Below are 20,144 nucleotides of genomic sequence, written 5' to 3'. Positions count from 1 at the left end.
CCAGGACGGAGACAAGCGGGTAGAACTCCGAGGGTGAAGACAGGCAGGTGCTGGGCCTTCCAGTGAGTTTGAGTGTGTGTGCCCTGGGGGGGGACAGAGAAGGGAAGAGGCCAGGAAAGGGAGGCCTGGGAGAGGAGCAGCAACCCAAGGGCCCCACCCAGTGTAGATCTCAGAAGATAAGCAAGCCGCCTGTCTAGGGAGCAGTCCCATCTCGGGTGGTGTCCTGAGCCACACAGAATCTACAGCCATAGCCATAGCTTTCCTGCAGCCTGGGACAGAAGATTCAGCCCTGAAGGAACACCTCACGTTTCATTGATTTAATCTCACAAGATTAAGCAGCTGGCCTAGAGAGGAAGCACAGTACTGTCTTTCTGTTTGTTAAATGATAAGTAAAGAAGCAAATAAGTCCCACTTCTATTCCATACTTATTAGCTTGAGTTAATCTCAACTCAGCATAGTCATTTCTGATTGGGTCTGGGTTCAAACCTCAGTGCTAGGGCCCCACCTGGGGTAGGAAAGCACTCCTTGGCTGAGCTTTGCCCCCATTCACTTGTATGATCTTGAGTGAGCAAGTTAGTCTCTGAGTGGGGATGATAATAAAATAATAATAATAATAATAATAATAGTTTTGCCACATAAGATCAATGTGAGAATAAGAACCAGCACAGTGTGTCAGGGGACGGGTGGGACTGTCATTTCCCTCCCAGTTCCTTTAGAGGTTTGTCTTCCCATCACCTGGAGCCTATGCAGTCAACCCTTTGAATCTTTGTTTCCATACGCAACCCCTTCCCTATCTCTTTGGTTTCTGACAGCAACCCCAAGAGGGAAGTAGACAGGGTAAATGACTCCATTTTACAGTATGCACTGATGTTCTCTTGAGAGCTTGCCAGAGACCACACAGTTAGTGGCCAAGCTGAGGTCAGAATCCAGATGTCCTTTCTCCAGGCCCGCAGATCTTTTCTTCCTGTGTTCAAGTCTAGAGCATTCTCGGCTCTGAGAAAAGTTCTGAAATGGAAGAAGCCAAGGCTGGTGGTCAGCAGGGCTGGTGGGCTGCAGGGCTGCAGGCTGGTGGTGCTGCAGGCTGGTGGTCAGCAGGGCTGGTGGTCAGCAGGACTAGTGGGCTGCAGGCTGGTGGTCAGCAGGGCTGGTGGGCTGCAGGGCTGGTGGACTACAGATCTCTATAGATGCTTCAATTCAGATGTGAGAAGCAGGAGTTGAGGTTACTGCTGGCTGTTCACCTCCTGCCCCATTCCCAGTTTCCTGCTCATAGGCCCTTCCTGTTTTGCTGTGAACTCCAATTCCCAGGGGTCCACATTAAAGCATAGGACAAGGGCCAAACAAGCAGCCAGTGGGACCAAAACAGAGATGAACGGGGCAGGAGGGAAGAAAACAGAGGAAACAGGAAAGAGTGAACTGGTTGTGGGGGTGGGGCTGAAGGATCAGGGTGGGGGAAGGACGAGAAAAAACTGAAGTAGAAAGGGGCTTGGTGAAGATGAGAGGAAGCACAGGCTGAGCCTGGGAACTCGTGAGGGAGACGGCAGTCTGCGGGGGTGTTGCAAAATCTGCCCATGTATTCATTTCTCACATTCAGAAAAAGCCCCTCTGGCAGCCCCCATCTTCATCTTCTGCCTCTGGCTTTTGCTCTTGTTCCTTCTCATCACAAGGTCGCCCCTCACAGGCCTCCACCCTGGTCTGGGCACTTATGAATCATGTGCACAAGGCTCTCCACTCTTCTGTTCCTTTCCCTATTTTCACAAGGACTAGTCACCCAAGGAGAGCAGCGCAGAGATTAGGACTGCTGAGCACCCACCAGGTATCCAGACAACTCTCTCCCTTGCCCGAGTTCCAGCCTAGTAGCACACTTAGAGATGTCCCTGATATATCTCATTTCAAGGAACTTGAGATGTTACATTGGTGGTCTGAAGCCCTGTGATATATTTTCTTTTTTTTTTTTTTCTTTTGGTTTTTCGAGACAGGGTTTCTCTGTGGCTTTGGAGCCTGTTTTGGAACTAGCTCTTGTAGACCAGGCTGGTCTCAAACTCATAGAGATCCACCTGCCTCTGCCTCCCGAGTGCTGGGATTAAAGGCGTGGGCCACTGCTGCCCAGCTTGTGATATATTTTCTAGGGGTTAAAAAACAGTGTCCCTCATCCATTCCTAATTCTACGCCTTCCCCTGACTGCCTAGCAACTTTTCCAGGGTGCTTCCCAGGCCCCAGGAAGACACATACACAAGTCCAATCTGGAGCCCACTAACCCAGGCTAGAGGCAGATCTGAATAAGCAGGTCCTCCCCAAGCCAGGGAGCAGCACAGCTTAGCTTCCTGAAGAAGAGGCAGTTTTGCCAGTACCTCACCACCACAGTTACCCATCCCTTCAGGTTACAGGTGGTGGAGGAGCTTGGCACAAAGAGAAGGGAGAGGGGAAAAATGGGGAAAGCTGAAACCTGTTGATGGTATCTCCACAGACTTTCCAGTGACTGCCCATTGCCCTAAGTCAGGGCAAGCAATCGAGTGATCAGCAGCTAGAAACACATGTCCTACTTCACCGGCCCCACCCTCATGACACAGTCTCATCCACCCACAGTGCTCAGGCCAAGGCATCCCAGTCCTATGGGCCTTTCCTATGTTTTCTTGACTCTCGTAGGAAGCAACATCCCTGGGAACATCCTTGAGGAATCTTTTTTTTTTAATTATTTATTTGTAGTTTGTAGTGCATTGGTGTTTTGCCCACATGTATGTCTGTGTGAAGGTGTTGGATCCCCTGGAACTAGAATTGCTGACAGCTGTGAGCTGCAATGTGGGCGCTAGGAATTGAACTCGGGTCCTCTGGAAGAGCAGTCAGTGCTCTTAACCATTGAGCCATCTCTCCAGCCCCATCCTTGAGGTCTCTTACAAGTGACATCTCTGACTCCTCCACCCCAAACTTCCAGAGGTGGCTTCTCAGCCTAGAAATAGCAGCATCCATGAGCCCTAGTCAAACAGAGCAGTAAATGACCCCTCAAAGGCCATCTTCCCACTAAGCGGGCCATAAAGTAAGGTATGCAGAAGTGGGCTGGGGCAGTTACTGGATCCTTCTTTCAGTGCTCTAGATGAGTAGAAAGAAAGGGAGCCATCTTCCAGAGTGCTGGGAACCTGCTCATGCTGGCTAACTTCTGTCCAAACTGCTAATCACAAAACAAAGAAGACTGGGAACCCCTGTTTCCTAACTCTGTATGTTCAGACAGGATATAGAACACAAAGAAGAAAAGTAATATTGATTTAGGCTTTTCTTCATAATATTCTGTATGTGTTATCATTTCATGTTTTTGTTGTTGTTGTTGTTTTTGGTGTTTTGAGACAGGGGGTTTCTCTGTACCTTTAGAGCCTGTCCTGGAATGAGCTCTTGTAGACCAGGTTGACATTCAGCTCACAGAGATCCACCTGCCTCTGCCTCCTGAGTGCTGGAATTAAAGGCATGTGCCACCACTGCCCAGCCATTGCATGTATTCTTACGGTAAATCTTAGGAGGTCACTAACAAGTTATAAATATCAGAAAGTGAATACAGGGAAAACTGATTCAAAAGCTCATACTCCTAGTGGAGAATGTGCACCAGTTAAGAGCCCTTGCTGCTCCTACAGAAGACCATGTTCAGTTCCCTGTACCCATATTGAGTGACTCACAACCACATGTAAGCATGAGGGATTTTCATTCTACTTTGGTGAGCTAAAGATTTACATTCTGAAAGCACAATGCCCTGGATAATTTTTCAGAGTAAACATTATACTAAAATTTTTTGTTTGTTTTTTGAGACAGGGTCTCCTGTAGCCTTGCCTGGCCTTGAACTTGCTATGTAACTGAAGCTGTCCTTAAATTTATCTTCCTGCTTTAATCTGCCATGTGCTGGGATACTAAATAAAATGGTCTTAAAACAACTCCACGACGTGTGTGGAGGCGCATGCCTACAATTCCGGCACACGAGAAGCAGTGGCAGTAAACCTACAAAATGATTCGCACTGGTCAGCTAGCCATGTTTTGATCCCACTTATGTGAAAGGTTTCCTTTAGGAAAATCTCACGCTAGTTTGCGGCTACCATATATAGTTTAACAATGCAGTTTGAGCCGGGCGATGGTGGCGCACGCCTTTAATCCCAGCACTCTGGAGGCAGAGGCGGGCAGAGGCAGGCGGATCTCTGTGAGTTTGAGGCCAGCCTGGTCTATAAGAGCTAGTTCCAGGACAGACTCCAAAGCCACAGAGAAACCCAACAAACAAACAAACAAACAAATGCAGTTTGAAGAAACTGCCCATTACAGTGTTCTTTGTAACATATTCTAAAATTGGAACAATACAGAGGGATTTGCATAGTCCCTACACAAAGATGACAAGAAAATTCCTTATTTTCCTTTTTCAAGACAGGGTTTCTCTGTGTTGTCCTGGCTGTCCTAGAACTTACTATGCCAGCCTGGCCTGGAGCTCAGCAACCCACCTGCCTCTGCCTCCTCAGTGCTGGAATTAAAACATGTGCCACCACAGCCCAGGGTATTTTATATTAAGGGGGTGGGCTGGAGAGATGGCTCAGCAGGGAAGGGTACTTGCTGTCAAGCCTGACTACCCACATTGTAGGGAAGCATGGACTTCTGGGAGTTGTGACTGACCTCTACACATGCAACATACTCATAGACATTAAAAAGATGGACAACTAATTATATACCAGTCAGAAGTCAGAACACTAACATTTCACACTAGGTGTGACAACATACGCTTTGGACATTTGGAGGTAAGGCAGGTCAGAGCTAGTGTAGGCCACAGAGCGAGATCCTAATTCTATCTGAAAGAAAGGGAGGGAGAGAGGGCAAGAAGACTGTTTGGCTGGGCCATGCACACTTGCAATGCGAGTGCACAGCAGTGCACAGCAGGCCGTGTCAGAGGGTCTGAGAACCTGTATCAAAAGACAAATCACAACAAAACCAAGCAAATTTGAATTCTCTTAACTGTGTGAGCTTAGGCAAATCACTTCTCTGTGGGTTGCCTTCCTTATCTTATAAACCTATGGAGAATCTTTGTGAATCATGTGAGGTTATATGCAAAATTGTATTTTATGTTCATGTTTGGTCACTTTTTCTGGGGAAAGAGCTGATTTTTCATATGACTTATAAGGGAACCTGTGGTTAAGAAAGTTAAAAATTAGCTGGGTGTGGCTGTGCACGCCTTTAATCCCAGCACTCTGGAGGCAGAGGTGGGCAGATCTTTGCATTCACGGCCAGCCTGATCTAGAGTGGCTTCCAGGACAGTCCGGACAACACAGAGAAACCCTGCTCCGAAAAACAAAAACAACAAAACAAACAAAAGGCTGGAGAGATGGCTTAGTTGTTAAGAGAACTGGTTGATCTCTTCTGGCCTGCGAGGGCACTGCACACATCTCACAGGTACACAGGCAGGCAAAACGCAGAAAGGTTTCTTTGTTGTTTCTCTGTGTAGCCCTGGCTGTCCTGGAACGCACTCTGTAGACCAGGCTGGCCTCAAATTCAGAATTCTACCTGCCTCTGCCTCCTGAGTGCTGGGACTAGAGTGGAGTGCCACCACTGCCTGGCTAGGGATTGGGGCTTTTTGTGTTTTTGTTTTGTTCTTTAGTTAAAAACTAGTTTTCAAGCCCCGTTATTCTACTTCCTGTCTTTATCAAGTCTAAGTAAAGTTTAGGCACAATTTTATCTGGAATCCGGGGACAGTAACAGTTCTCTCAGACTTGGCAGATATACTGAGGTGGGCTTGCTTACAGTCGGAAGAGCTGCATCAAAAGCATACCACAGGCCTAAGATCTGACCTGAAACTGTCATTATCAGGTTTGGAGTCACAAAATCTAGAACCCAGACTGGCTACCTGCCCCTAAATCCTTAAGGCTAATGTCTGACTCTCATTCTGTGGGAAATCCAGTTACATACCTGAATCAAACTACATCCCCAGCTGTCTGAAATTCCCCCCATGGGAACTCGGTGCAGTGGGTCTGGGAAATCTGAACAACCTATACATCTCCACATGTATAGGAAACATGATGTTTTGAGCCTAATTTAATTTAGAAATGGACAAAGACAGGGAAGGCTGCAGCTGGGGAGTGAGGGAAACTAAAGGTTTGTGCAGGAAATGATGTTAGACTAGACCGGGCCATTCTCAGGGAGTCCAAAGGGCTGTTTACATGCAGCGCCCTGCACCCCAAACAAGGCCACTGAGGGAAACAGCCAGAGCCAAGACTCAAACTACACACAGAAGGCAGGCACAGAAAGTGAGGCCCTATATTTCCCCACACCTCGCTCCAATTCTGCACCAGATGAGGCTCCGGGATCACTCTCAGAAGCTTTCGAGGGAGGCGCTCGCTCCCCAGGTTAAGACCACGCCCAGGGCAAGCACCAGCCCGGTAGTGAAAGAGATAAGCTTGACCTAGGGCATTTACAAAAAAAGGGGGGGTCCTTAAGCCTTTTCAGCTCGAAATATTGCGCTACATTCCCCAGCTAGTCCATCACCGCCGATCGTAACCCCCAAAATCCGCCTTCATCCACCAGACACATACACACGCGCGGGTGCGCGCGCATAAAGATGGCGAAGAATGCACTTCCGGCAAGTGTCCTTACGAATGCATCCGGGCGTCTGCAGCAGGTACCGCCCAAGGCGTTCCGGTCCCTTTGCTGCACAGCCAACAACGGCGATGGCGGGCAGACAGTCTGGTTGGAGCCAGGCAGCTCTTCTCCAGTTTCTTCTTGGCATGTGCCTAACGGTGATGCCACCTACCCAGGCCCGGAGTCTGCGCTTTGTTACCTTGGTAATGGGTGACTGAGTCACCGACGGGTTCTCCAAAGCTGAAAGGGCAAAGGGCGGCTATGCTAGTAGAAGGAGGGGCAGAGCTTGTGCTCTGGGGTCGGGCACTTAAGGAGAAAGAAAGAACTAATTTAGGAAGCAGTTGGCCTGTGGTGGATTGCCAGACTGGATTCAGAATTGATTTGGAGCCCTAGGCCATTTTGCAGAACGGGGCGACCAAGTAATGTTAGGGTATATTCTTCCCGGGGATGATTCTTCCCAAGGATGGGAATGTAATTCAAAGGTGGAGAGTCACCCATACAAACGACTTCGAAGATCTCTGCTTTCCCAGTCACTGCCTGCCTCCTCCTCCAGAATGCATTGCTTGCACTACCTGTGCTTCTGGCTTTGCTTATTATCTCTGGTTACATTGCATGGCTTTGTTAGGAATCTCCTGAAAGGGTTCTCTTTCCGTTACTTAGTGGAAAGGCTTCCAAGAGGGAGTGAGATTTCCTTTTCTGACATGGGCAGAGGTGGGCCCTGTCCTTAACCAGAAGACCCTTCTGACCTGTAGACAAACCATTGTTTTTAACCCAGCTGTATCGACATGGAGATCGGTCACCAGTGAAGACATATCCCAAGGACCCCTATCAGGAAGAGAAATGGCCCCAGGGTTTTGGTCAGCTAACCAAGGTGGGTCAGAGGCCAACCTACAGGGCCTCGGAATATGCTATGATGGGTCATGTCTGGAGCACAGAAACTTGGCCTGCCTAAACTGCTAGTTTTCCACATGGGTTCTTATGGACCAGTCTATTTTACTGTTGTTTTGTTTTTGGGTTTTGGAAGTCAAACCCAGGACCTTGTCTATGCTAAGTACACTGAACTATTTCTCTGGGTATGATCAGATTTCTTTTTTTTAAAAAAAAGATTTATTGTGTGTACAGTGTTCTGTATGCCTGCAGGCCAGAAGAGGGCATCAGGTCTCATTATAGATGGCTGTGAGCCACCATGTGGTTGCTGGGAATTGAACTCAGGTCCTCTGGAAGAGCAGACAGTGCTCTTAACCTCTGAGCCATCTCTCTAGCCCCTATGACCAGATTTTTTAACAATACTCTGTGCCCAGGACAATATCATTCACAAGTGACCACTTAACTTCGCTCCTTGCCAAGGGAAGAATGCTTAAATGTCATAGGACCTGTGAGCCATCCCTTCCTTCTGGACTCCCTTAACCCTCAGGTTTGCCCACAGGAGGGGATGCTGCAGCACTGGGAGCTAGGCCAGGCTCTGAGGCAGCGCTACCATGGCTTTCTGAACACCACTTACCACCGACAAGAGGTAAGACTGGGAACTTGATCGGCAAGAGGAATGGGATTTTTAAATTATTTTCTGACCTTAGAGAATCTAAGGGTAAGGCTAGGCACTCTAGATTTCCTCTTGAAATTTTGGTCCATGGACAAAAATTTAAGAACTGTCTAGAATACTGCTCCGGAGTCTAAATTGTCTCTGTCTGGGAAGAGACAAAACTGGCCAAGGGTCCAATTCTGGCATAGGCAGGGTCTGTAGCCATTGCTATATATTTAGTAAGACCCTGTCTCAGGTTTGCGGGGGGAGGGGGGCAAATGTGTGCCAGTATGCCCAACAAGGACTTTTTTTTTCAGAGTCAAGTTTGTATTTATTTAGTGGGTTATGGAAGGGAGAGAGAGAGAGAGAGAGAGAGAGAGAGAGAGAGAGAGAGAGAGAGAGAGTGGGGAGGGGAGAAGTGGGGAAAAGGGAGAGACAGAAGCTGCCTCTTCAAGAGAGACACAGAAAGGCAGGGCTCTGGTCATGATGGGAGACAAGCCAGGTATTAAAATCTCTCAGGAGGGCTGGAAAGATAGCCTAGAGGTTAAGAGCACTGACTGCTCTTCCAGGTCTTGAGTTCAATTCCCAGCAACTACATGGTGGCTCACAACCATCTGTAATGAGATCTAGTGCCTGCAGGTAGAACACTGTATACACAATAAATCAAATCTCTCAGACGTACCAAATGAGTGCTTTGGATGAACAGGAAGGAGTGTTTGAACTAGAGCCATTCCCACAGACTGGTGATAGCTCATAGCTCAGTGTTTGGGGCCTTGGGGAACAGGGAGGATCCAGATAGGCTGTGTATGCATGGTAAGTTTAAAATGTGCTGAGTAACCACCCAGAACAGGTTTCCCCTGGGGCTCCAGTGAGAAGCCAGAGTGCTTCTGCACACAAAGAGGTCTGTGTTGCCAATTTACAGGTTTATGTGCGAAGCACTGACTTTGACCGTACTCTCATGAGTGCTGAGGCCAACCTGGCTGGACTCTTCCCTCCCAATGAAGTGCAACGATTCAACCCTAACATTTCATGGCAGCCCATCCCTGTTCACACTGTGCCCATCCCTGAAGACAGGGTAAGACCGGCCAGGAGTGAGAGGACTGGAGTAGAGAAGGGACAACTATGATCGCGGCCTACTGATCCAGGCTTCTCTGCCTATTTCTCTTTAATTTGCAGTTGCTAAAGTTTCCATTGGGTCCATGTCCCCATTATGAGCAGCTGCAGAATGAGACTCGGCAGACTCCAGAGTATAAGAATATGAGTATTCAGAATGCAGTAAGTGGGGGCTGAGTGGAAGCCATCAGACTGCGCTTCACTCAGAACAGTACTGATCTCCTGATCCATTTTTCTTAGCAATTTCTGGACATGGTGGCCAATGAGACAGGGCTTATGAACCTGACCCTAGAGACCATCTGGAATGTGTATGACACACTCTTTTGTGAGGTGAGCTGACCAGGGTGCCTGTTGGGCTTACTCTTCTCTCCTCAGCAGGTTCAGATCTCTAGGGCAATAATAGAGCACATTGCTTGCCATCCCCACTGGGAAGGCCCAGCAGCCAGTGCTTATGTAACCTGGGAACTTCCCTCCTGGGTAAAAAGAACCTCAGAGTGGGAAATGGTTTACTAGTTGTCAGCACTCTGTATCCTTCTCCATCTCGAACTCAGTACTGTGAGATTTCTTTCTGCTGAGTCTGCTCTTCATGCTCGAGCTCCCTTTCCGATGCCCTGCTGTCTGCCATGTTTGCAATAGCCCCTCTTCCTCACCTCTGCTCTCCTCTTCCTCCCTCACACACACAGGCACCTTCCCCACCTGGGGAAGAAAGCCACCCCTGGAGAGGCTCTGGCCTAGGCCTAGGGAGCTAACCTGCCCGCTGCGATACACAGCAAACACATGGGCTGCTCCTGCCGCCCTGGGCCTCACCCCAAACCGTGCAACGTCTGAGCCAGCTAAAGGACTTCAGCTTCCTCTTCCTCTTCGGGATCCACGAGCAAGTACAGAAGGCCCGACTTCAGGGTGGTGAGTGACACAAACAGCATGTCACTACCCTCCCCCAAACTCTCCAGCATTAAAAATCTACTGTGGGAGCTTCTCACACACTATTCTAAGACAATTCTCTGCTCTTTTAAAAACAAATCTCCGGCCGGGCGGTGGTGGTGCACGCCTTTAATCCCAGCACTCGGGAGGCAGAGGCAGGCGGATCTCTATGAGTTCGAGACCAGCCTGGTCTACAGAGCTAGTTCCAGGACAGGCTCCAAAGCCACAGAGAAACCCTGTCTTGAAAAAAACCAAAAAAAAAAAAAAAAACCAAAAAAAAAAAAAAAAAAAAAAACAAATCTCCTTTCCCTGCTAGTCACCCAAATCTCCTGGTTCTCTACAGGTCTCACTATGTAGCTCCAGCCAGGCCAGCCCCAAACCACAGAGATCCACCTGTCTCTGCCTTCCGATTCCTGGGATTAAAGGGTGCCATCACATCTGGCCTGCCATGCCAGAAGACTCTTTCTCTCTTTCCTAACTGCATGCCTCCCTCCAGAGACCTGCTAAGGCCCTTGGAGAAAAGGCCGAGGGCAATGCATGTGTCAGTTGCTTCATTTAAGCATTCAAGGGTATGCGTTCTCAAACCTTTGACAGTGCAGTCATTTTCAGAACATGCACACAGCGGTTGCTCTGGCGTGCCCGCCATCTCAGGTGCTGTGAAGCATTCATGCTGTCAAAGCAGTCGTGATCAGGGCCTCCTAGCTCAAGATTTTGCACCTAAGTACTAATAACCTGCTTTATCTGTGTCCCAGGTAGACTTGACAGTTTTTGGTTTTTTTTGATTTTTCGAGACAGGGTTTCTCCGTAGCTTTTTGGTTCCTGTCCTGGAACTAGCTCTTGTAGACCAGGCTGGTCTCGAACTCACAGAGATCCGCCTGCCTCTGCCTCCCGAGTGCTGGGATTAAAGGCGTGCGCCACCACCGCCCGGCTGACTTGACAGTTCTTAGCAGTGGGCGGTGCAGAGTTCCCTGGGTTGGTGACTAGACTAAGACTAGCAGATGGTTAGAAAAGCGGATCAGCGACAGTTCGGGACACCGACACTTGGGATTTCTCTTCTTCAGGAGTTCTGCTGGCTCAGATACTGAAGAACCTGACACTCATGGCAACCACCTCTCAATTCCCTAAGCTTCTGGTTTACTCCGCGGTAAGCTACAAATCTTTGGTGTCCAACCAGGCATTAGGTATTTTCCCGATTCCATTCCTGGGAGGCAGAGGAGCAAACAGCCCTTCTCCCTTACAGCATGATACTACCCTTGTTGCTTTGCAAATGGCACTGAATGTCTACAATGGGAGACAAGCTCCCTACGCTTCCTGCCACATGTTTGAACTGTATCAGGAAGATGATGGGTAAGTGGAACTACCAGGGTGTTCCCTGAAGGCAGCCCAGAGACTCCATCCTGGGCATGGTGAGCATCCCCCATCTTGCCTCCTGTTAACTCTCAGGAATTTCTCAGTTGAGATGTACTTTCGGAATGACAGTAAGAAGGCACCCTGGCCTCTGATCCTGCCTGGCTGCCCTCACCGCTGCCCACTGCAGGACTTCCTTCGCCTCACAGAGCCTGTCATACCCAAGGACTGGCAGAAGGAGTGCCAGCTCATGAGTGACACTGCAGACACAGGTGAGCTGCCACCTGCTTCTGTGCTAATGTCCTGGGCCCTTCCCTGGACAGCCTCTTCAACCCTAGTACTGTATTTATATACTCTCCCCGTTCCTCACCCTCCTTGTCCTGCCACATCTACCAGCTTACCTGCTTGTATAAGCTAGTGGTCAAGTCCAGCCTCCACTTAGACTGTGTTGGTCTCTTCTCCCCTTCATTGGGAATATGCTCCCCTCTCTACTGGATCACTCCCATTGCAAAGCGTAACAGACTTCTGAGACTCACTTTCTCTCTGTGATCCCTCTGGGTAAAAATTTTCAAAGAGTTGCCTACATTCTGGTTTTACTTCTTCAGACTGACTTGAAACAGTGGTGTCACCTTTTACTGTGATGACCGATTTAGTCAGCTTCTCTCCTTCCTTAAATGTTTTCTGAGTGCTGCAGACACGGCTCAGTGGCAGAAGCCATGGCTAATATTGTTGAAACCCTGGATTCATTCCGTACCCAGCACTGCAAAACAGTAACATTTCTATGACTTCTGGTCTTCACTTTAACTTCCTTCATGGTTTTCTCTTCACTGAACAATGAATGGCCTGAGGCTTGTCCCTAGCTCTTTTCCTATCTATCCCGACTCCTAAGACCACATGGCTCCCCTACCTCATCTCCATGGTAAGTTAAGTTCCACTTGTGTGGTATGACTTACAGATTTATGGCTGCTTCTGACTTGAGGCCTCTTCTTTACATGGGTTGAATGAGGCAATTAAGTTGTCTAAAACAGCATCTCTTCCCCTGGGATCTACTTGTTCATCTTATAGTCCTCAATTTAATAGATGCCACGTTAGTCCCATAGCTGCACGATCTAACACTGGGTATTCTCTTCCTCGTACTCCACCACCCAGTCCTACAGATTCTGTCTGCTTGGCTTCTTGGACACTGAGCTCTTGCCTCTCCAGTCTAACACTATCAGTTCTTGCCTGGATTGCTCAAAAGCCTAATGTTCATTCTGGGTCTATTCTTGTCTCAACACAGCAGTTAATTTCTTAAAATATATAAATCGAGGCTAGAGGTGTAGCTCAGTTGGTGGAAAGAGCATTTGCCTAGCACACAGGGAAGAAACCGTGAGTTCAGTCCCCAGCACTGAGTGTGGGTGGTGCACACCTTTAATTCCAGCACTAAGGTAGAAGGAGGATTTAAAGTTCAAGGTCATCCTATGCCTATTGCCAGTTCCAGACACCTGGGCTATATAAGATCATGGCTTTTTTTTTTTTTTAATTTTATGTGTATGTGTATACTAATCACACACCAAACCCAGGTTCCCCTCGTGCCCACCCCACCTGCACTTGGCCTGGTGTCTCCTGTTTCCTAGTGCCCTTTGCTTACCCTGCTCCAGTGAACCCCAACCCTACTGCAGCATCAGGCCCTTTTGTACTTGCTCGTGTGCCTATGCCCCCACCCCGTGGCACTCTACTTTCAGATCTGTTTTACTTGTTTGTTTGTTTTTCAAGACAGGGTTTCTCTGTGTTGCTTTGGAGCCTGTCCTGGAACTAACTCTTGTAGACCGGGCTGGCCTCGAACTCACAGAGCTCTGCCTGCCTCTGCCTCCCAAGTGCTGGGATTAAAGGTGTGCGCCACTACCTCTGTTTTACTTCTTGACTCCAGGTCTCTGCTCCTGTTTCCTCAGTGATTTCTTTTCTGAGCAACTTACCTTGCTCATATAACATCACTAATGTGTCATTACCATCAAATGCTTGTTTACTAGAATGTGAACACCATAAGAGCAGACTGTCTTGACCACCTCTGTAGATGCATGTTTTGTCCAGACAGGACCTGGCATGGGGTAGTGCTCTGTGTTTGTATTTGTCTGATGAATACTAATGTTACCTTTCTTTTTCCCTCCCCTGCCCAGAGGTGATTGTGGCCTTGGCTGTCTGTGGCTCCATCCTCTTCCTTCTAATAGTGTTGCTCCTCACTGTCCTCTTCCGGATGCAGGCTCAGCCTCCTGGCTACCACCATGTTGCAGACAGGGAAGACCATGCTTGACAACCACTCAGTCCCCTTCCTCTGCTTCCTAGGGGAGGTGAGCTGATCCCAGCGCTCAGCCTCCCTGATTACCTAAGCCCAGATGAATGAGCGAGGCTCTCCTGGGCTGTGAACCTGTGACTCACCATCTATACGCCTGGTGTTTACCATGCGCTGTGCTGGACACTGGCTGTGAACCTGTGACTCACCATCTACACGCCTGGTGTTTACCATGCGCTGTGCTGGACACTGGCTCTCTCCTATACTCCCTAAGGACCTGAGATACAGACTAGGATTCAGTTTCCACTCAGGACCTGGGATACAAAAACAAAACAAAACTGAAGCCGGTGCTTGACCTGCCTTGCTCTTTGTCTTCTAGCCCACACCTTTGGAAAATGGCATAGAGGACATTGTCCCTTGGTACTTTTTTTTAGAGGCAAAAACTGCAAATCACTGGGAGTGTAAAATGTGGCTATCAAGGAACTGGGTCATCCAACAGCGGAGTTTCCCTGTGGCTGAGGCTACTGTTAATGTCAACCCTTGGCTTGAGCAGGGTCTCAGGCAGGTCTGAAAGGTATGTGTACTGTACCTGGATGAGTGGGAGGACGCAGGCAGGAGAGAGACACATCATGAAGTGAGTCTCCCGCAGCTGGGCTGGGCTCTTCAGAGACCTGAACTGGACTTGTTTAGGGCTGCAGGGACTCGGAAGAAATGAAGGTCGGACTGAGTGCTGGCTCTGTGCCTTTCTTGTCTCCCCCACTCTTGACACCCAAGCAGCACTCTTACAGGCTGTGCTAGATCTGCTCAGAAGCCCAGCTGCTTTGGGGTTTTTTAGTTGGTGTACAAAGGAAATGCTTTTATTGGCCATGTAAAGACTGAACATAAATTTTAAGAAATTCCCTGGTTATTCTGCTACCACACATCAGGAAAAAGAAAAGTACCTTGGCTCTAGGATAAACTTAGCTCCAGTCTAAAGACAGCAGGGACCTTTAGTGCAGGACCTCTGCTCCTTTTTCTGGAGCAAAATCTAGAGCAGTAACATGGCAATATCTTAGTCCCACAGTATGCCACGTCACAAGTGTCCCTACTCCAACCCTGGGCACGTCTGGTCCCTTAACAAACAGTTGCCTCTTCTCACAGAGCGTCTTCCCACTTGTGGGGTCCAGGTGTTGCTGTCTCATACCCTCTTCATTGTCTTTTGTGATATTTATGTGACCTGGCTTCCTCTTGGTTCCAAATGAGAATATGATAACCTAGAAGAAACAAGAAGTCTGACTGACACCTTCTGTTACAGATCTCAGAGCTTGGGGCTGTCATGGGGAGCTAGCAGACTGGATAATATCCTCACACTGTCATGACTAACATAAAGCCAGATGAGTGATCTGGGCCAGAGACCACTGACTCCCAAATTTCTTTATTGCCTATGCCCTGGGATGAATAGGGCAGGGCTAGAGTGAATTTAGGCTCTTTTGAAACCTAGGGATAGGGTCAGACTTAGTCTCAGATACAGTTGCTTTTACTCACCCATGGCAGTGGCCAGTGTGTCCCCCATAGGATTGAACTCATTGAGCTGCAAAGGTAAGAATTTCAGTGTGAAAGTGGGGTGAAGGCAGTACAGAGGCAGTAGGGTACATGGGGATACATTCTGATCAGAAAGATAGCTCAACTCCCTGCTTCCTCCCATCACTGTTTGAGGGTTCAAGTCTCACCGAAGTGATACCAGAATATCCTGGATCATAGAGCTGACACATCATCTTCCCCGAGTCTCCATCAAACACATCTATTGTCCTTAGTTCATAGGGAACACAACTTTTGAAATTAGGGTCTGGGTATCGGCCCACAACGATGAGGTTGTGCCTCGGATGCCAGGATGCCTAGGAAACGAGAGAGGTCGGTCAGAACATAAAGAGACATCAATATTCTTGAAGCCAGGGGAGACGGCCCAGTTGGTAATAGGCTTGCCACACAGGTGGACCCATGCAGAAATCTTGTCATGATGCACCTGTGATCACACCTGGGGAGGTGGAGACAGGACACCTGGGACTTGCATCTAGTCCAGCCAAATCAGTGAGAGACCCCATCTCAAAAATAAGTGGGGAACAGCTGAAGAAGATTCCTGATGTCAACCTCTGGCCTCAACATACAAAATATTCTTTAAGGGCTGGATATTTAGTTCTGTGGCAGAGTACTTATTACATAGCACACACAAGACTGTGTTTGGTCCCAGCCTCACACATACACGAGTCGTGTCCTCTCTCCCTCTCTGTATATTTTTACCAATTTTTTAACTACTAATAAGGCCAATAAGAACCCAATACCTCATATAACACAAACATGAGGGCCAGCTAGATGACTCAATAGATAAATGCATCTGACCCCAACCAAGCCTGATAACCTGAGTTTGATCCCGGGGGCCTATGTGGCGGGAGGGGAAAAGCAAATCTGACCACTTTGCCTACTGTGCCATGAGTATACAGGCATGAAATTAATGAAAATGGGCTTAATTTTCTAAAGATTTCTCTGTGTAGGCCTGGCTGTCCTGGAACTTGCTCTGTAGATCAGGCTAGCCTTGAACTCATGGAGATCTACTTGTCTCTGTCTCGAGTGCTGGAATTAAATTTTTAGATTTATTATGTATACACTGTTCTACCTGCATGAATGCCTACACACCAGAAGAGGGATCCAGATCTCATTATAGATGGTTGTAAGCCACCATGTGGTTGCTGGAAATTGAACTCAGGATCTCTGGAAGAGCAGCCAGCACTCTTAACTTGAGTCATCTCTCCAGCCCGTATTTTATTTATTTATTTTTTTGGATAGTGTCTTACTCTGAGTACTCCTGGTTGTCCTGGAACTTGCTATGTAGATCAGGATGGCCTTAAACTACTGGGATTAAACACATGTCCCAGCTGGGTGGGTGGTGGTGGTAGTGGCAGCAGTGCACACCTTTACTCCCAGCACTTGGGAGGCAGAAGCAGGTGGATCTCTGTGAGTTTGAGGCCTGCCTGGTCTACAGAACAAGTTCCAAGACAGCTAGGGCTACACAGAGAAACCCTGTGTGGAAAAACAACAAAAACAGAAGAATGGGGGAAAAATGTGTGCACCATCTGATGAAGATTTATTTTATGTGTATGAGTGCTTTGGTTGCATGTATATAAGTGTACTGCATGTGTAGCTGGTACCAACAGAGGCCAAAAGAGGGCACCAGATCATCTGGAACTGGAGTTACAGACAGTTGTGTGTTGCTATGTAGGTGCTCGGAATTGAACCCAGGTCCTCTGCAAGAGCAGCACTGAGCCATCTCTCCCACTCCTCTCTTGCATTTTCTTAAGGTCATACCAACTTGGGCATTTTTGTTTTGTTATTGCTAGTTTGTTTGTTTGTTTTGCAATTCTGGGGACTGAACCCAAGGTAAGGCAATGGCTTTACCACTAAACACCTCTGAAACACCTCTGGCTCTTAACAAATGTTAAGACTAACATAGGCTAAAAAAAAAAAAAAAGCCTCTAGGAAATAACACCAAATAGGACTTAGGCTCTTAAGTGACTCTACAACTAATCCTTCTCTACCCACAAATAACAAAGCCTTAGATATGCAGTCCGAGTAGGAAGGGGAAAAGAAAGAAAACATGCATTCCTTGGTTCACATTATTCAAAACAGATCTGGCAGCTATTGGTGTGACTTATTTCCAAAATAGTTCTTAATTTTTTTGTGCCGTATAACCCCAGCAGTCCTCAAATCTGCAATCCTTCCTCAACCTAAAGTGCTAGGATTATAGGTGTGTGCTCCATGCATGGCTTCAAGGCAGTTTTGAAGGAAGAAAGACAAAAACAAAAGAGGGAGAGACAACTCGGTGACTAAGAGCACTGGCTGCTCCTCCAGGACAGGTCTCCTAGCACGTCAACCGTCTGCTCACAACCACCTGTCATTCCAGGTCCAAGGGACGCCATGCCACCTTCTGACCTCTAAGGACACATGGTACACAGATATACATGCAGGTAAAATACTCACACATCAAAAAAATAAACAGTAATTAAGAATAGAATTAGTACATGCTTAGAAGTAGTTGCAAAAACTTCACAGGTGGATGTTGGCATCAATGGACGTGATGGGATGAGGACACAGCCTACTGAGAGCAATAACTGACCTTGAACTCCTGATGCTCCTGCTTCTACCTTCAGCTACTAGGATTACCAATGAGTACCACTACACCTGTTTTCATGTGCCCTCCCCCTTCCCTAAGGCACTGTTCATGCATATGGAAGTTCTCTACCTTTGAGCAACATCCCCAGAAAAATCTTTGTGTGTGTGTGTCAGGATATTAATGTAGTCATGGCTAGTTTTGAACCATAGATCCACCTGGCTCTGCCTCCCAATTGCTAAGATTAAAGGCATGAGCCACAGCACCTGGTTTCAAGAAATTTTTTGTTTTTGTTTGTTGTTTCTCTGTGTAGCTGTCCTGGAACATTCTCTGTAGACCAGGCTGGCCTTGAACTCAGAGATCACCTGCATCTACCTCCTGAGTAGAATGATCTGAAGTATGTGGGATACTAAGTTGTTTAAGTACTTACCAAGTGCTAGGCATGGTACCCAATGTTTTATGTACCCTGACTCATCCTCACAAAACCCTATTCTCTCTTACAGATGAAACAGAAGTCTAAATCGGGAAACTAAGAGTCTTATTTCTACTATTAGGGACCACTTAAACCTGCAAGACAATCCAAGGTTTGGTTAACTTATGGGTCAGCTGCACACATGGGTAACTCAAACAGAAGGCAGAATAAAGGAGGTCAAGGTCATAGAAAATGTCCACAGTAAGATCAACATTGGGCTGAAAAGCTTAGGAAATTAGCTTATCAAATACACTAAGAAAACTCAATGGGTGATTGTTATGGATGGTGGTGCCTGCCTTTAATACAAAGCACTTGGGAGACAGAAACAGGTGATCTCTACTAGGTCAGACTAGCCTGGTCTATGGAGCAAATTCCAGTCCAGCCTGGGATACTATAAGACCCTACCTGAACTCTGAATGGAATTACAGAAATGGGATAAAAGGAGCAGACAGAGCCAAAGGATTGAGGGAAAGATAGCATCTGAGATTGTAGGCTGCATATGTGACCCTTTCCCCAGCTTGGCAAAATCTGGCCCATTCCCATAATCACAGACCTTCCTTTTGTCACTCACCTTGATGGGTGTAAGGTGCTGAAAATGACGATGCGGGTGGGAGATCAGGCTCAGGGGGCTGTCCCACTGGGAGGCAGAGTAAACCCGAATCTCACTGTTCTGGTCAGTAGTCAGGAGCCGGGCTCCATCCAGGCTAAAACAGGCTGACAGAATGAAAAGTGTGAAACTGAAGGAACCGTAAGCCCTGGTACCTGCCTGACCTTCTAGATAAGGGTAGGATGGATCAATCTGAAACTGAAGGAACTGTAAGCCCCTGGTGTCCTGACCTTCTAGATAAGAGTAGGAAAGCCGGGCGGTGGTGGCGCGTGCCTTTAATCCCAGCACTCGGGAGGCAGAGGCAGGCGGATCTCTGTGAGTTCGAGACCAGCCTGGTCTACAGAGCTAGTTCCAGGACAGGCTCCAAAGCCACAGAGAAACCCTGTCCCGAAAAACCAAAAAAAAAAAAAAAAAAAAAAAAAAGAGTAGGAGGGATCAATCTGAAACTGAAGGAACCGTAAGCCCCAGGCCTCCTGACCTGCTAGATAAGGGTAGGAGGGGTCAATCTGGACTGTGAACAAGAATAGTGTAGAAACTCCACACCAAAGGTGCACCCGAGCCAGAAAGGGTCCTAAACGTCAGCTTAGTAAGGGTGGAGTAAAGGGCTGAGCGAGGGAGCAGTGCTGAGAAGGACAGGGCCCATGAGACGAGGTTGGGACGTCACACCTGCATTGACGGGATGCCTGTGAGGCAGTGAGTAGAGGAAGCTGGTTTTCCCTTTGATTTGGCGCAGGTCCCAGATTTTCACTGTTTGATCTATGGAGGCTGTGGCAAGAAGCCAATCACAGCAGGGATTCAGGGCCACGTGGGCTACTTTCTTTTTGTGCATTCTGAGATTCCAAAGCTGCAGAGAAAAGTTTCGTTCAGGTGGAGACACAGAACCAAAGGGGGCTAGGGGGTGGGAGCGGGCCACATAGTACCCACCTCCTTGCCATCTGTGTTCAGCAGGATCACACGTCCCATATTGTCTCCTGTGACCACCACTCGGCTCTTGGCAGAAACATCAAGGCTGCAAAACCAGACCCTACAGAGAGAGAGTGCTCTGAGACAGACTGAGGTCCAGTATCTAACAGGCATTCAATGAGTATTTGTTGAATCAATGAGTAATTGTCTGGCTATAAATCTCTGGTGAAGGACACTCGGCCTTGTCTATTATGCAGAAGATGGGGG

General features: G+C 47.9%; 2 protein-coding genes and 1 pseudogene across 6 annotated transcripts in view; 2 read left to right on the top strand and 1 right to left on the bottom strand.

Annotated features, from left to right (window-relative positions):
* The first annotated feature begins 43 nt into the window (after positions 1-43).
* On the top strand, positions 44-18,096 carry Acp2 (acid phosphatase 2, lysosomal). 4 transcript variants are annotated; one of them, XM_057780626.1, is made up of 12 exons: positions 6,645-6,788; positions 7,361-7,456; positions 8,012-8,098; positions 9,027-9,179; positions 9,281-9,379; positions 9,458-9,547; positions 9,988-10,120; positions 11,200-11,282; positions 11,379-11,485; positions 11,582-11,757; positions 17,689-17,752; positions 17,838-18,095. In XM_057780626.1, the coding sequence occupies exons 1-11, from the start codon at positions 6,675-6,677 to the stop codon at positions 17,721-17,723; spliced, it is 1,173 nt and encodes a 390-aa protein (XP_057636609.1). In that variant the 5' UTR covers positions 6,645-6,674; the 3' UTR covers positions 17,724-17,752; positions 17,838-18,095. The 4 variants fall into 4 exon arrangements, with proteins under 4 accessions (XP_057636610.1, XP_057636609.1, XP_057636608.1 ...); XM_057780627.1 differs by lacking the exons at positions 6,645-6,788; positions 17,689-17,752; positions 17,838-18,095 and adding exons at positions 44-62; positions 13,642-14,590; XM_057780625.1 differs by having other exon boundaries at positions 17,689-18,096.
* On the top strand, positions 4,290-4,385 carry LOC130882156 (U6 spliceosomal RNA; annotated as a pseudogene).
* The window catches only part of Ddb2 (damage specific DNA binding protein 2), a 20,600-nt gene continuing 15,336 nt past the window's right edge, over positions 14,881-20,144 (bottom strand). For both annotated transcript variants that reach the window (XM_057780622.1, XM_057780623.1), the window contains exons 5-10: positions 19,899-19,998; positions 19,641-19,818; positions 18,939-19,081; positions 15,464-15,628; positions 15,279-15,324; positions 14,881-15,007 (exon numbers count right to left, since the gene is read on the bottom strand). In XM_057780622.1, coding sequence (XP_057636605.1) covers positions 14,943-15,007; positions 15,279-15,324; positions 15,464-15,628; positions 18,939-19,081; positions 19,641-19,818; positions 19,899-19,998 — 697 coding nt within the window. In that variant the 3' untranslated portion in view covers positions 14,881-14,942. The remainder of the gene's footprint in view (positions 15,008-15,278; positions 15,325-15,463; positions 15,629-18,938; positions 19,082-19,640; positions 19,819-19,898; positions 19,999-20,144) is intronic.

Source organism: Chionomys nivalis, chromosome 9 (genome assembly GCF_950005125.1).
Source record: "Chionomys nivalis chromosome 9, mChiNiv1.1, whole genome shotgun sequence".
Classification (NCBI taxonomy): Eukaryota; Metazoa; Chordata; class Mammalia; order Rodentia; family Cricetidae; genus Chionomys; species Chionomys nivalis.
The sequence above is the reverse complement of the archived record's forward strand: the minus strand, read 5'-3'. Positions and strand labels throughout refer to the sequence as shown.